The sequence below is a fragment of the Marmota marmota genome, unplaced genomic scaffold, assembly GCF_001458135.2.
Source record: "Marmota marmota marmota unplaced genomic scaffold, marMar, whole genome shotgun sequence".
Classification (NCBI taxonomy): Eukaryota; Metazoa; Chordata; class Mammalia; order Rodentia; family Sciuridae; genus Marmota; species Marmota marmota.
In genome coordinates this window covers 1501926-1517028 of record NW_026000119.1, presented here as the reverse complement: position 1 = coordinate 1517028, position 15103 = coordinate 1501926, and the positions used below count along the sequence as shown (strand labels likewise).

The window sequence follows — 15103 nt, the reverse complement described above, 5'->3', positions numbered from 1 at the left end:
TTTTTCCTCCTCATTTACCAAACCTAACAATCTTCGATTTTCCTTTTTGTATTTCTCCTCCTCCTCCTCTCCTCCTCCTCTCCTCTCCTCCTCCTCCTCCTCCTCCTCCTCCTCCTCCTCCTTCTCCTCCTTCTCCTTCTCCTTCTTTCTCTTCCTTCTCCGCCTCCTTCCTCCTCCTCCTTCTCCTTCCTCTTCTTCATGTGGTGCTGGTGACTGAGCCTGTGCACGCTTGGCCATAGTTCTACCATTAAGCTATACCTCCAGACCACTGATTTACTTTTTAAAATATAAGGAAGATTCTGCATAGATTATGTCCTAATTACAGGAGAGAAGAAAATAATGTCTTCTCAATTTGTATTTAGACTAACAACACTGCTTTTCTGGCATTTTTCAGTTTTTAGCACTAATATTAGCCAGAGAAATATGCACAGTGGCTTCTGTTCTCTTTTTTTTTTTTTTTAGGGATTGAACTCAGAGCCTCACAACATGTAGGCAAATGCTCTACTACTAAGCCACATTCCTCGCCAGACTTCTGTTATAGAACCTAATAATTATTTTATTTCCTGTGATTATTCTTATAATTACTTATTAATAATTATGATTAATTAAAATATAAAGCATTTTAAAAATCAGTTTCAAAGATTTATAATTTATAATACAAGCACCACATTCTAGATTTTTCCCATTTTTCTAGGTATTAGGTCTACCTCTTAATTCATCTTAGAAATTATCTGTTGACTTCTTATTAAAACATGGCTCACTTCTCCATATTCAGTTGTTTTTAGTTGTTGTTTGCATTATTAAATGGCTACCTAAAATGTCATTTCCTATAGAATCAAATAGTATCTATGATTACATTTCCATTCTTGTTTTCCCTATCCTGAATAACTGCCTTACTCTATCTTTTAAACATAGGTAAATTTTGGAGTAGAGATGCTTAATTTTTCCTTCAGGTCTTTTCCGTGTTTGTTGGTAATTTTTTTTTTTTTTTCAAATGTTTGCACAGATCAGATAGTCTGTCAATTCCCTTTGTCTCTGGAGACCTCTGAGTGGCTGTTCCCTGTAGACAGGCTGCTTGCAGGCCTATCACCCAGCTGCCCTTGTGATTTAGGTCCCTATTTTTGTTCTTTGTCTTCTACTTTTTTGGATATCACCCTCACTTTGTTGAAGCATAGCCTCAAAAAGTTTCCTGTGAAATGATGCATAACAGATGAATGTTTCTGTTCATACATTTCTAAAAATACCTTTAGTCTATTCTCATAGTTGCTTGCTTTGGCCAGAGCTTTGCACCTATTGTTAGGCTTTTACTTAGCACTCCAGCTCAGAAGCTGAGGCCTCACTCTTGCCCACCACCGAGCCTTTCAGTTTCTCTAGAAAATACCTTTAGTCACCCCTGGTACCTCATTTCTGCTGAAAGTTACCCATGTCTTACGGTTTCCAAATTTGCAGGCATTCTTTTTTTTTTTCAATTCTCCTTGGCATGTCTTCAATTCTCTTTGTTCTCGCCAGTTTTTTTCTTAATTTCTTTAAATGTTGTTTTAGTGGTATGCCAGGATAGAATAGATTCTACTTGCTCAAAACAGAAACCTTTACCTAGTTCTTTCATTTTTCTCTTGGCTTAAAACAATTTATTAGTTTCTCTCATAGTCCTGTCAATTAACAGGGCTTAAACAGATAATTTCTAACTCAAAGCCTCTCATGATTGCCCTAAGAGGGAGGCTGTTGCTAAAGTCTTTTTAAGTCTTGAGTTGGCTAGATATTCAAGATGCAAATTAGTGCTGGCTATTCATTAGAGTGACGTTTCCCTCGGGAGTGGATATTAGAGTACATTGGTGGGTTCTGAATGGGGAGCATGACGAGACTTCTACTCGCTTTTTGTGAAACTAGTTTTAAAAAGTGAAAACATAATATACACCCATACTAAAAAAAATTCAGACTAAAACGTAGTATTCTGTGAAACCATCTTCCTACCTCAGAGCCTTACTTACTCTCTCCAGGGGCTTACTACAGTTATTTCAGAAATCTCCCAAGTATTTAAGTTTACATGCTCCTAGCTCCCTTTACCTCTCAGTCCTTTTTATCTTGCTATGCTTGGGATTGAACCCAGAGCCTTGTGCACGCTAGGCAAGCACTCAACCACTGCCTAGCTCTTATTATTTTATTTTGAGACAGATTTTGAGTTGCCCATGTTGGCCTCTAATTTGTGATCCTCTTCCTCAGCCTCCCTAGTAACTAGGATTACAGGCACGTGCCACCATGCCCACTCCTTACCCATTGCCTTATACAAATAAGAGCAGACTATTCTCTACTTATGTTTTCCACCTAATATAGCACATAGTTGTTTTTATATCGACACCTCTAAATTGATCTCATTTTTTCCATATCTATAGTTACATCTATGTTGCTGTACAGCGATATTTGATTGGCAGAATGTCAGCATATAAGGTGACTACTATTCCCTTGGCTTACTTCCCCTTGGTGGTTTGCTATAACTTCTCAATTGAGTGGGGACAGATAAGTGAAATTTATTTTCTTTGTTGTTTCTGCTAATACATTTTACATATCCCTTCCCAACCAACCCCTTTTTAGTTGTTTTTGTTTCATACATTAAACCTTTGGACTCATAAAATAAAAATCAGTGGTTTTTTTTTTTTTTTTTTTAACAATATAGTGATTTCTGCCTTGGTTTCACTTTTGCAATTGGTGTTTTAAGCTCATTAAAACTCATCAGTCATTCTTTCAACATACATTTGAGTGCTCCCCCCAAATGCTGGATAGAGTGTCGAAGTGTTAAGGATATAAGGAGAAAAAATGTGGATAATGTACCTTCCAGAGTCTTAGAGCTGTTAATTGTGTCTCCTAGTGCATTGCTGAAACACGAACAAGGATCAGTGGGTTTATGAAGAAAGGGAAGAGAAATGGCAGGTGCATGAAAAGTAGAGGATATGCAGGTCTCTGTCCAGTTACTGGTTGGGAAGGGCATCTGGGAGGAGCAGCCAGCTAGCTGTGCTTGGCAGGGGGTGTTCTGGGTCTGTAGCAGGCATTAGAAACTGGAAAGATAGGCAAGATCCATATTTTGAGAAGATTTGTATGTCATGGGTAGGGTTTGGACTGTATCCCTGGAATTCCACTGGAGGATTTTATACTAAAAGAAGATATATAATGAGATTGTGCTTATATAAGGGGACTGGAGACATTAGCAGTGAGACTAGGTAGGAAACTACTGCTGAAATTCATACTAAAGAGAGTAAGAGCTAGAATCCTTAAGGTTTGTAATTACTACTAAAAGGGTTATGAATAAAAAAAATAAAGATACTGTAGTTGATCTTAGAACCCACCAGTTATTTTATGACAATTTATGAAAAATTATATTTTGTATCCCTGATTACTCATTTTATTGAAATAATTATATATTCATCTGCAGTTATAAAAACTGATAGTTCCCTTTTATGTTTTTCCCAGTCTCCACCAGTTGTAATGTTTTGCAAAACTCTATTATCACATAGGAAATTGATATTAGTACAATCCTACAAATGTTACTCTTAAAATGCACCCTTATAGTAAACTAGGAGATACTGAGTAAGATGATGAAACTTCTAATACAAAATAAACATAGAATTTTATATCTATTATTGTTTCAAGCATGGCCTAAATATGGCCTATTGAACTATAAATACCAGCTGTGTGACTTCTGTTTGTTTTATTCCCAGGGTTCAATGCAGGGTCTGGCATTTAGATTCCCAGTACATATCTGTTGGATAAATGTTAAAAGGCTGAGAATGTGCAGGGTACACACAGTGCTTTTTAGTGATATTTTCTTACCATCAGTGTTTTATTTGTGGTTTTGAGCTGGTTGGCAGCATTATGAGCTTGGTCTAGCAAATGAAGTTAGACTTTAAAACATAAGTGAAGAGGTAGAGTGCTATATTGAGATATTTGTATCTTTCACTAATACTGTGTAAATCTTTGGAAGTTGGTTAAATAATATTCCAAAGGCCCTGTCAGAATTTTTAGTTTTATTATAGTGATAAAATGACTTTGAAAAGTTTAGGTCTTTACAGAATTTAAAAGCAGAGATAGCCCATCCTATTCCATTGATGTTAAATTTTATTGAAATGTGATGTAGATATCTCTGGGCCTGACCCCCTCATCAAATTAAATGATTTATTTCTTAGCATTCAAGATGACTCACTCTCTAGAACCTGGAGGTCATTCTGACATTTAGATAATTTTGTCATAAAGTGAATTTGATAGATTGCAAAAAAAAAAAAAATACATTGAGACTGAAACTATTTAGACAAAAAAATTGCTTTAAAGACTAGATACATATAAAAAAGAATTTTACATCAGTTTGGTGATTTGGATTTGGGGCTTTTTAGAAACTAGAGCAGCCATATGTTTAGCAGTGATGGGTAAATGGACTTAATGGGTTTGACCCTTAATATCACCACCTTAGTATCTGTTTAGCCAAGTAGAGTGACACACATATTGTATTTAATAAATACTTTATTGGGCTTGGGATGTATGTAGCTTGGTGGTAGAACACACCAGCATGCACAAGACCCTGGATTTTATCCCCAGTGCCACAAAAAGAAAAAAAAACAAGATTTCCCTTAATCTCGGCTGATATGATTAATTGATTTGTATGAAAATTTCTTGCATATTTATTTAAATTTGTTTGTAAACAGCTCGATTGTAGTTTAGTGTCTGAATAAAGGCCTACATAATACAGCATGCTTTTGCATTTATTTAATATGATGTTAGAAATTTTTGGAGTTTTGATTGTTTAGTGATTGGAATGAAAAATGTAGCCAAGTAAAAAATGAGGGAAGAGTTAGTGAGCTCCACTATTCATACCTGGGTTCATCTTAATGGCTATTAAAAAAAAAAAAAACACTTTATTTTTTCTTGGTATTTTTGTCTTTTCAACTAGACTTTGAACTCTTGAATACTAATACCTATCTTATTTATTTATTTATTTATTTATTTATTTATTTATTTATTTATTTATATCTGTGTCTGGCATATCATAAATCCTCAGTGATTTTTTTTTTATTGTTTGTCTATTTTTCTGAAATTTCCTCAGCCTCATCTTTTGGACTTCTCAGTGCTTCATTTTTTCTGCCCACTTTCTTAATAAATCTCATTCTCTTTTGTTGTCCTTTGAATACACTTCTCTGTAGTCTATTAGACAATTGGCTCTTCCATAACCACCTGAGGAAATCCTTGATACTGGGCAATAGGATGTACACAATTGATTGTTGCAGACAATACCAGGCACAGTATTGTGTTCATGAGTGATGATCAGTAAGTATAGTTAAACATGATTATGCATTCAGAACTATATATCAGGAAGCCCTTCCAATGAACACTTTTTAAATAAGATCTGTAATTTTAATTGGAAAAACAGCCATATAAATATCCTTTGCTAATTAGGGAAAAAATAAGACTGGACCTAAATGTATAAAATATTCTTCCCATAGATGTATTGAAATGCAACATACATAGGCATTTTTTATATTTAAAATAAAATGTTCACATGGCCATATGGTTACAAATGAAAATTATGAAGTTCATATATTAATTTAAAAATTTTATTTGTTCTTTTTAGTTATATATGACAGTAGAATCTATTTTGATATATTTATACAAACATGGAATATATCTTGTTCTAACTAAGATCCTAGTCCTGTGGGTGTGCACAATGTTGAAATACACTGGTGTATTCACATATGTACACAGGAAAGTTAGATCAGATTCATTCCATTGTCTTTCCTATTCCTGTCCACCCTCCCTTCCCTTCATTCCCTTTCATCTATTCCACTGAACTTCGGTTCTTCCTTCCCACACCCCTTGTTGTGTGTTAGCATCCACATATCAGAGAGAACATTTGACCTTTGATTTTTTTTGGAATTGGCTTATTTCACTTAGCATAGTAGTCTCCAAATTCATCCATTTGCTGATTAATGTCATAAAGTTCTTCTTCTTTATGACTAATATTCCATTGTGTGTATGTTGTATGTATGTGTGTGTGTGTGTGTGTGTGTGTGTGTATTAATACTGTTCTTAGAGTCCAGTATTAAATCCCAGTAAAATCCCTCTTTTCACCCACCTCACTGAGAAACTATTTATCCACTTTCCTTGACTCATGCCATGGAGCAGCTTGGAAAGCAGCCAACTCTACACCTATTCTTCCTCATCCTCCCTCCTTTTTTCCCTTTAGAACCAGTTAAATAGATCAACTTTCAGCTTTCTCATCCTCAAAACCTCAGTGATGGTGGCCAGCAGGCAACTGATACACAGTGAGAATGAGCAGATACACCGTATCTATTTCTTTCGGGAGTTGGAGCGGCAAAAGCATGTTTTTTTTTAAAGTAATATTTAGCTTTAGATATGCTACGGAAACTTTATACATCCTTATTTTAAATCAAAGAAGTGTATGATCTTCATGTATACAGTAGTCAACTAATTATATCCTGGGTCAAGTAAGAGTGAGTTTCCAAGACTGTTTTAGGTAAAGTGTCCATTAGGAAAATATTGAATGATTCTGTTGGTGATTTTGTTGGAAGAAATGCTTAAGGGTAAAAAAGGCCATATGTTGTAGAGTTGTATTTGTGAGGAGATAATTCACATTTGATGATATTGAGAAACTCCCAGGGCTGTCCTGGGAGAGTTAGGGGATCTGTTGGACAGTAAAGGAGGTTCCAGCAGCACGTCCCATGTCTCTGTTTTTCCCTTTCCCCATCAGCCTTTGCACCAAGTCCAGTCTACATCCAACTTTAGCCATGGATCATTTGGCATAAATCAGTATAGAAATTACATTATTACTTGAGCTGCCTGACAAATCTACCTGCTATGGAAGAAAAACTTAAGAAAAACAATATTAGAAGGAGTCTTTTATAAGCTGGCAACTGCAATGCCATGAATTCCATGGTTTAGCTCTCACCGCATTCTTTGTCTCTCAGATAGCATAATGGCTTTCAGTTATTTTTCCACTCAAAAAATATTTGTTACTGTTGCAGTTTAGTTAAATGACTCTGTAGATGACAAATAAGAGGTAGGAACCTACCTGCTTCCTTTGTCACCCTCCCTTACACACTCACACATTTAAATTCAGTCTTGATCCAAGTTACCCATGGTTTGGTCCTTTCCTCCTCTGAGAACAGCAGCACACTCGCTTACTCTAGTGCGTAGTATTGCCTTGATAAGTGAATATGGATTTTCAAAGGACAGTGTTTTATTTTATATTGACGAGATCAGTTGATTATTCATTTTCTCTCTCAGGGAACCTACTCCAAAGATGTTGCAGAATACCTGACTGTTCATCTGAAATCAGACTGAATTTATGAGTTTATATGTTTTTCTCAGTACTCACCTCTGTTAAAAAGCATATTTAGCTATCTCTAGAAATTTACCGACATATGGGTTAAGAAGTACTTCATATTCTCATTTTAGTATTTGATTATTAGATTCTCTTAATTAGGCAAGGATTTTTTAGTTATGTTTTCATTGTAATTAGGAATACAAATATAAATTCAAATACTATTGGAAATCTTGAAATTATTAAAAGTACTATATTTTATTATAGCTATTATAATACGGTTCTGAGAAATTTTAAGTTTTAAATTTTATAATACGGTTCTTCACCTGAATCTTGCTAACATGGGTTTCTGTGGACCCATATGAGTCTTGAGCCTCAGTAGGATCTGAGAATTACTTTAGCCCTGTGAGCCTTAGTAAATTAATAAAACCTTTTGTGTATTTTTTGATCTATAAAATGAAAATGATAATAGTATCTATATTATAGAAATAGTGGAAGAATTAAATGAGTTAATATGTGTAAAATACTTATACAAGAGTCTAATGTGTTCAATAGATATTAGCTTCCATAATAGTTATTATTAATTTCATATTGTATAGAGATTGAAAAGATTCTGTGCATATTCTTGAAGAATTGACTTTTTTGTTGTGATGGAACTCAGTACCTCTTACAAGCTGGGCAAAATCTCTATCACTGAGCTACACCCCCTGCCCAGTCTTGATGAATTGACATAGCAAATAAATTTTACTTAACTGAAATTCAATTGTTTTTTATATCCACATATTAGCAAGGGAGTAGTTTATTTAATTAATGCAAAAGAAGATGTGTATTGAATTTGTGCTGTGGAATATGTTAGGCACTTTGGAGATCGCAAGATTGTTTTCCTCAGGAAACTTATTTAAAATGCTTAATATAAGATAGTAGGAAAAATGGCATATGAGTAAGTTCCTAGGATATGCCTGGATGAGATGTAGGAAATTGGTTTATTTGGGCTCAGAGAATCTTATGCTTTGTACCAAATTGTACAGCAAGCACATGTTTTTTGTTCTCGAACAGGTTTCTGCATGTTTGTACTGAGCTTGGTGAAGAAACATTATCGTCTGCAGTTTTATATGGTGTGTATTAACCATTATTCTGTAGTCACTGTGTAATTTAAAACTTTACCTCTCTTTTTTCTGTAGTGAGGAAATAACAGTCTTTTGGTTGATGTCTTGCTTGAATGTCATAGATATTTCAATTTTGGATGACTATTCAACTTAAAAAATGAAATTGACAAGTATTTGAGGAATTAAAGTTTTTAACTATTCTCAAAATTTACTAAAAGCTTTTTCTAAATATTTTCAAAGACTGAAATTTAACAAAGTATTTGAATTCCCTAAATATGTAGAACTATGGAAAGTTTTCATAGACTCTTGGATAGTTGCTAAGTCTGAGAAGCATCTACTGTATTGTTTTGTGGAAATTATCTTTGTTTTCTTGCTGTTAATGTGAGCATAAAAAGAGCAGAGCATGTATTTTCTTGGTAGTTATAGTTAATGATAGAATTGTAGAATTCTATTTGACAGAAGTTATTTGTTCAGTGAATCAAAGTCTGTTTTATGAAATTTGTCACTTTACATGATGAACTTGTTTTTATTTCCTTAAAATGTAGCCATTTATAACATTAAAATACAATGTAGTGTTTAGATGTGTGAATTCATGTATTAGTAAGGCTCATTTTAGGTGTGAATTATATTTCATTTTTGTGTTTTGCTTTTCTTCATCAACATACTGTGCTAATTATTGTTGCTAAGAAATTGTAGTATTTCTTACCTTTCTAATTTCAGGGGATCTGAGGAGTAAAATTCTTAGTGAAAATCTGCAAAGAATCAAGACAAATTAGAAATAATAGAATCTCCTGTGAAAAACAGTTCTCCCTTGGTATCCTCAGGGAATTGGTTCTAAGACCTCCAGGATACCAAAATCCACAGATGCTCAAGGGCCTTATATAAAATGGCATCTCATAGAACCTGTACTCCTCGTCCCAAATGCTTTAAATAGCCTCCAGATTACATAGAATACCCAACACAATATAAATAGTTGTTGTAGTCCATTATTTAGGTAATAATGACAAGATAAATAAGTTTGTATGTGTCCAGTACAGATGCAGTTTTTTTCCCACCAACTATTTTCAGTCTGTGATTGGTTGAACCACAGATGGAAGACATGAGTATGGAGAGACCACTGTATAAATGGTGTCTACTGAAAAAAAAAAATCAATCAGTTATGCATTTCAGAGAAACTAGTATAAAAGAATTGGGTCTTTTAAGCAGATAAAGATAGAATAAAGCAAAATAACAAATATAAAATACTGTTTTCTAAGATGAGAACTGGGTTTGTTAAAAATAAATCAGAATTTCAATTATTTTAAAAAATCATAAAGTCCAGTTAAAATGACAATGTTTATGGTACATAGAAATGTTAGCCTCTCTTGGTTCATATTCTACTCATAATGATTGTGCCAAAAGTCATCCATATAGCTATCTCTCAGGCCAGAAGGATAAAACATAGAGGCTTTTGAAAATTTGAAATTAAATACTGCCATTGAATAGACCTGTGAAGATCAACTTTCAAGTCTCAAAAGATGGAATTTAAGGGCTCTTGAATCTTTCTGGTTAGAATAATTCAAAGTTTGAATGATAAACTGCAGGGAAAATGGTTGCTAAAATTTTCATCACCATAGAACACTGCCATTTAAATGTTGTATATTTCTCATTATTATTTAAATCATGTAACTCTAGATTATGGTTTATTTTTTATGTGTATTTTTAAATTTAGTAGTATATCTCACTGTTACTGGCATTCCAATTTGTATAAAACTAAAATTACCTTGATTCTAGTAGGCAATATAATGAACATCACTTACTAACTGCATTTATTTTGTATGACCTTATCTTACAAATTTTGACCAAAATTCATGGCAGAAATTTGTGTTTCAAAATTTCTCTTGCTTCCTTGGCTGCACTGATCACTTGTGTTTACTAATTTTTGTGTCGTTGGGCTATTAACAGTTCGCATGGACACATGTCACTTTACTGATAACCGTTACTCAGTCACATCTTGTCATCCAAAATCTGTTTGAAGGCATGATATGGTAAGGGCACAGTATTATGCTGTGTTATGTTTATGTCTAGCCCTTTTGAAACTCTTTAACATTAAGCAGTGTTTTGCAGATGTCTACTAAAATGTTCTATCTCTTGTTTTACTGTTCCATTAAAAATTACTGAGCATTGCTTACTATTTGTCAGTTGAAGATAAAGTGAAAATGTTTTTTAAAATTCTAAATAAAATGCAGAAAGCCCTTCCAAATTACATTTTCAGATGCAAATAGACTATAATGTGACCTTTTACATACGATAGATTTTTTTATTTATTATTATTTTTTTATTGGTTGTTCAAAACATTACAAAGCTCATGACATATCATCTTTCATACATTTGATTCACGTGGGTTATGAACTCCCATTTTTACCCCAAATACAATTTGCAGAATCACATCGGTTACACATCCACGTTTTTACATAATGCCATATTATTGACTGTTGTATTCTGCTACCTTTCCTAGATTTTTGACAGTTTATTATTTACATGGAATGCAAAAAGAATATGGAAGTTTGCCTGTCAGCACAGTGTGCTGGAAATGCATGTTCTCTGGGTGGAAGTGAAGCTGGGAAGGTTTTCATTTGCTTTTATGTGGAAGTAGGTTTCCAGATTCTAGATGAATGGCATTGCTAGCTTCATAGCAGTGGCTTGTAGGTTTGGAAAGTGTTTTTATTAACTAAAAATTAGTTGGAATAAAGAAATTTTGTCTTAAACCTATTTATTTAAAACCCATTAATTAAAATCTTTTATAGTTGTTGAGGTTTTTTAAAATAAATTTTACACCCTTTTGAGCATCATGCTTTTTTTTTTTTTAACCAAGATTTGTATGTGCGCATGTGTGTTACAGACACTTGAAATCATTTATTTTAAAATGGTCATATAAACCTTTTGCTGGGGGACAGTTACTGAAGTATAAAGATTCTTTCCATTTAGTAGGGTTTACTGTGATTACAGTCTAAGATAAAAAGAATTAAAATTAATAATTGTTCCTGAAGAGAATTTGCATTAAGGGCTTGGTATAAATTAAGCAGATTGTACTCTATCTAAACAAGTGACTCATTTCCATTTTAAAAGACTGCTTTTCTTAAAAGAAATTTTATTTTTTATAACTTGTTCCTCATAAAACTAAAATTTAACTGTCCCTAGCTGTAGAAATTGATTATGTAATATTTTTGTTAGCAAGATTCTCTTACTATGTTAATTTATTTACAGATTTTTGCTCTGCTTAATTGCTAAATTAGCAAATTTAGTTGATATTTACTGCTTATACTAATAATGTTTTTGTTAAATGTTATGTTCTGGACTAGGCCACAGTGTAATCCAAAGCGTTATTACATTGGTTCATTATGAGTCATAACTTACATGAATATTTGCTATTTAATCATAAGGACTTTTTTCTGCTGACTTTTTTTCTTTAAAGGTTCCTTGTTCCAATATCAAGTGTTATCTGCAATGACATTACTGCTTACCTTTTTGGATTTTTTTTTGGAAGAACTCCTTTAATTAAGGTAATAGAAAAATGATATAAGCAAGCCATTCCTAAACTCTCCTTAAATATTAGCCCATGGAAACCGTTTCCAGCATCATGATATTGTTACACAAGTTTTGATTTCTGAGGTACCCTGACTTTCCTTAGCTGCACCTAGCAGCTGCAGTGGAGCCATATTTCCCACTAATTCCTTCTGTGTTCTTCACCAGCTACCCATTTGACTCCTGAGTAAGGACTGGACTCCATCATGTTTTCTCTGTATCTCATTTCTGCTCGTTTTTCTCATCAGTCGTTGGTGCAGTTCTTTAGCCCTCTCCCCAGGTTGTCTCCCCATGTTGTCTCTTTTACCAGACTTCCTAAAGCACCATCTTCATATGCTCTTGCCCATTTGTAAGTTTTTTTTACATCCAAATGCATTTCACAAAAGGATTTGGGGCTCTATAATAAAGTACTGACACAATGCAAGTAATAATAAAAGCTTAAGACAAGAGAAAGGAAAATACACAGGAACAGACCATGTTGTTTTGCCTTAGATTTGTATCTGTTTATGGGTAATGGAGGCAAAGAAAGAAATGAATTAAATTCTCTAGTTCTTATTTTGGGGAAGAAGGAAACAAACCAATATTTCATGGAAATGAAACCATTTTCTTAAACTGATTTCTTTATTTTTAAAAAAAGCTTTTCATGTCAGGGTTTCAGATAGAATTCACTCAGTTGACAATTTGGGCAAAGCATTCATTCATAGTCCCATAAATACATTACTTGGCTACTTTATTAGAGGGCAGTTTTGGAGGGCCTGAAACCATTGTTCAGATATAAAATCAGAGTGAGATAGGGTAGCCAAAGTGTTTCTGGAGAAATAACCATCAGAAAACCTTGCGTAGACTGTACCCACTATAGGAGTATAGTCACAGCATTAGGCTGAGCCATAGGGATATGGCCAAGTAACGTATGTATCTTTCAAATGTCCCTAAAGCTACTGCAGCATAAGAATAAGTGTAAGTATTCAAGATGTCTATATAGGCTAGTTTTGGCTTAGGAAGCCTTCAGAAAGACTGTTAGAGCCATAGAGGAATCTCAGTATCCAATTTTTTAAAAAATTAATGATATCTTTTTAATTTTTTTAGAAGTAGATGCACACAATTCTTTTATTTTTATTTATTTATTTTTATGTGGTGCTGAGGATCTAACTCAGTGCCTCGCATGTGCTAGGCAAGCCCTCTACCACTGAGCTACAACCCCAGCCCTCGGTAACCAATTTGAAACATAATTTTGTCAGAATGGATTAGCAGTATAAGGTATCCTCGGTCATTGAGCAACTGACCTTTAAATTGACATGATATGAGTTCAACTTGATTTGATAAGCTATATTTAAACTAATTAGACACTTTTGAATTTGAGGCCACTCCTACTTAATGGCAATAACACAGGTACTGAATCTAAGAGAAGCTATATCCATCCCTTTTCTAAGGCAGAATTCTTTCCAGATTTGTTATGAAACCATTTCTGCCAACCATTTTTCATATTGCCCTTTTTGAACAACAGGATAAGAAATCTGTAAAGAGCTCAGGTAGCTTTAGCCTGTAACCTGTTTCTATCCTCAGAAATTTCCCTTTGATATTTGGCTTCTGTTCTTGTTGTTCTAAATAAGTGATCATCACAAAGACCACCAGTGATCTCTTGATGATCAATCCCTGCACACATGTGGTGGTTATCAACATCTTGGGGCAGTATAACAGCATCCACTCCTCAGTGTGTTTCTCCTGCCTCTGCAACAATGAATTCCAGACTTTCCTCCAAATTTCTCTCCCTGAATGCCCCACTGACTAGGAAAACAATAGACAACATATTCCTTTCTTTCTGGAGATAGATTGTGAAAAAAGGGAGGAGGATATGTGAATACTTGGGGAAGTGAATACAGTATTTGGGGCCATGGATTATTTTACTATCTCAGAAAGAAATCTGTTGTGGATATTGCATTTTAGAAATATATGAAAATCTGGTATGCTGCAATGTCATTGTTTTATTGTACTCAATTCTGTTTTGGCCAGTAGCAGGTCAACACATCTGACCAAGTGTGTACTTGGAATGAATATGTGTCATTCTTATTCCAAAAGAAGCGTAAAAGTCATGGGATGACTATTTCAATATGGAGTTTATAGTTCTTTGTGAGGGAAAAAAATTAATTTGAGGCTTTTTAACAGAAACAGATATTCACAGCATGCTACACACGTTTGAGGGCCTACTATGTGTTAGATGCTAGTCAAAACATTTGCACAAGTAAATCAGGATCATAGAAAGAAGGAAAAAGAGTTAAGACTATTTCCATTAAGAAAAAAGGAAGGTACAGATGTGCACAGTATTGAGGAGAGCCTTGAACAGAGTCTGTATTTTGTGATGCAGTAACTTTTAAATTTTATTTGGCCTTTTTTAGTTGTCTCCTAAAAAGACATGGGAAGGATTCATTGGCGGTTTCTTTTCTACAGTCGTGTTTGGATTCATTGTGAGTTTTACTAGGATTTTTTATTTTATTTATTTTGAAAAACTGTGCTGAGTTTATTAGTCTATTTTAAACCTAAAAAATTAAGCCACTAAATGTTAATAATGTACTTATTGAAACCTACTAAACAGAATCAGTACTGTACCCTAGTAGCTGTCATCCTGGCTGCATATCAGAACCCCCTGGGGACCTTAAACAAAATCTATTTCCCAACACAAGACTTATGTCTCAGACTTATCCCAGAATGATTAACTTCCACAAGGTGGTCCTGTGTTTAGCCAGATATAAGATCCACAATTGTTCTGTTGTGTTTGGGTAGTCTCTAATAGCTGTTCTGCTTGACGTGGGGATAGAGGTGCTGGGATAGGCAGTATCTTTGAGTAATAGCAGTGAATGCAAATGATGTTGAAGAGCTCTGTCTTAACACATGCTGGTCAGTTGGCTCAGTGGGTGGTTCCTGCTGTAAGCCTAAGTTGCAGAAAAAAATACCTTAATTATGAATAATTAATATTAACTTTTAGCCATGAATAATGGGTATTTTTCATGTTTAAAAATTAAGTTTATGATTATGGTGTTCTCATTAAAAGATGACTAGTGAGAAATAATAAGGGTACAATAAAATGACTAGATACAAAATAAATGTACAAAAGGTT

At 34.1% G+C, this 15103-nt stretch overlaps 1 protein-coding gene across 2 annotated transcripts in view; it reads left to right on the top strand.

The window, feature by feature from the left end:
* Cds1 (CDP-diacylglycerol synthase 1) overlaps positions 1-15103 on the top strand; it is a 67382-nt gene that overhangs the window by 40246 nt on the left and 12033 nt on the right. Inside the window, exons 6-9 of one of the 2 annotated variants that reach the window (XM_015499208.2) lie at positions 8378-8436; positions 10372-10454; positions 11882-11969; positions 14385-14453. In XM_015499208.2, coding sequence (XP_015354694.1) covers positions 8378-8436; positions 10372-10454; positions 11882-11969; positions 14385-14453 — 299 coding nt within the window. The remainder of the gene's footprint in view (positions 1-8377; positions 8437-10371; positions 10455-11881; positions 11970-14384; positions 14454-15103) is intronic. The other variant, XM_048784726.1, reaches the window with a different exon arrangement.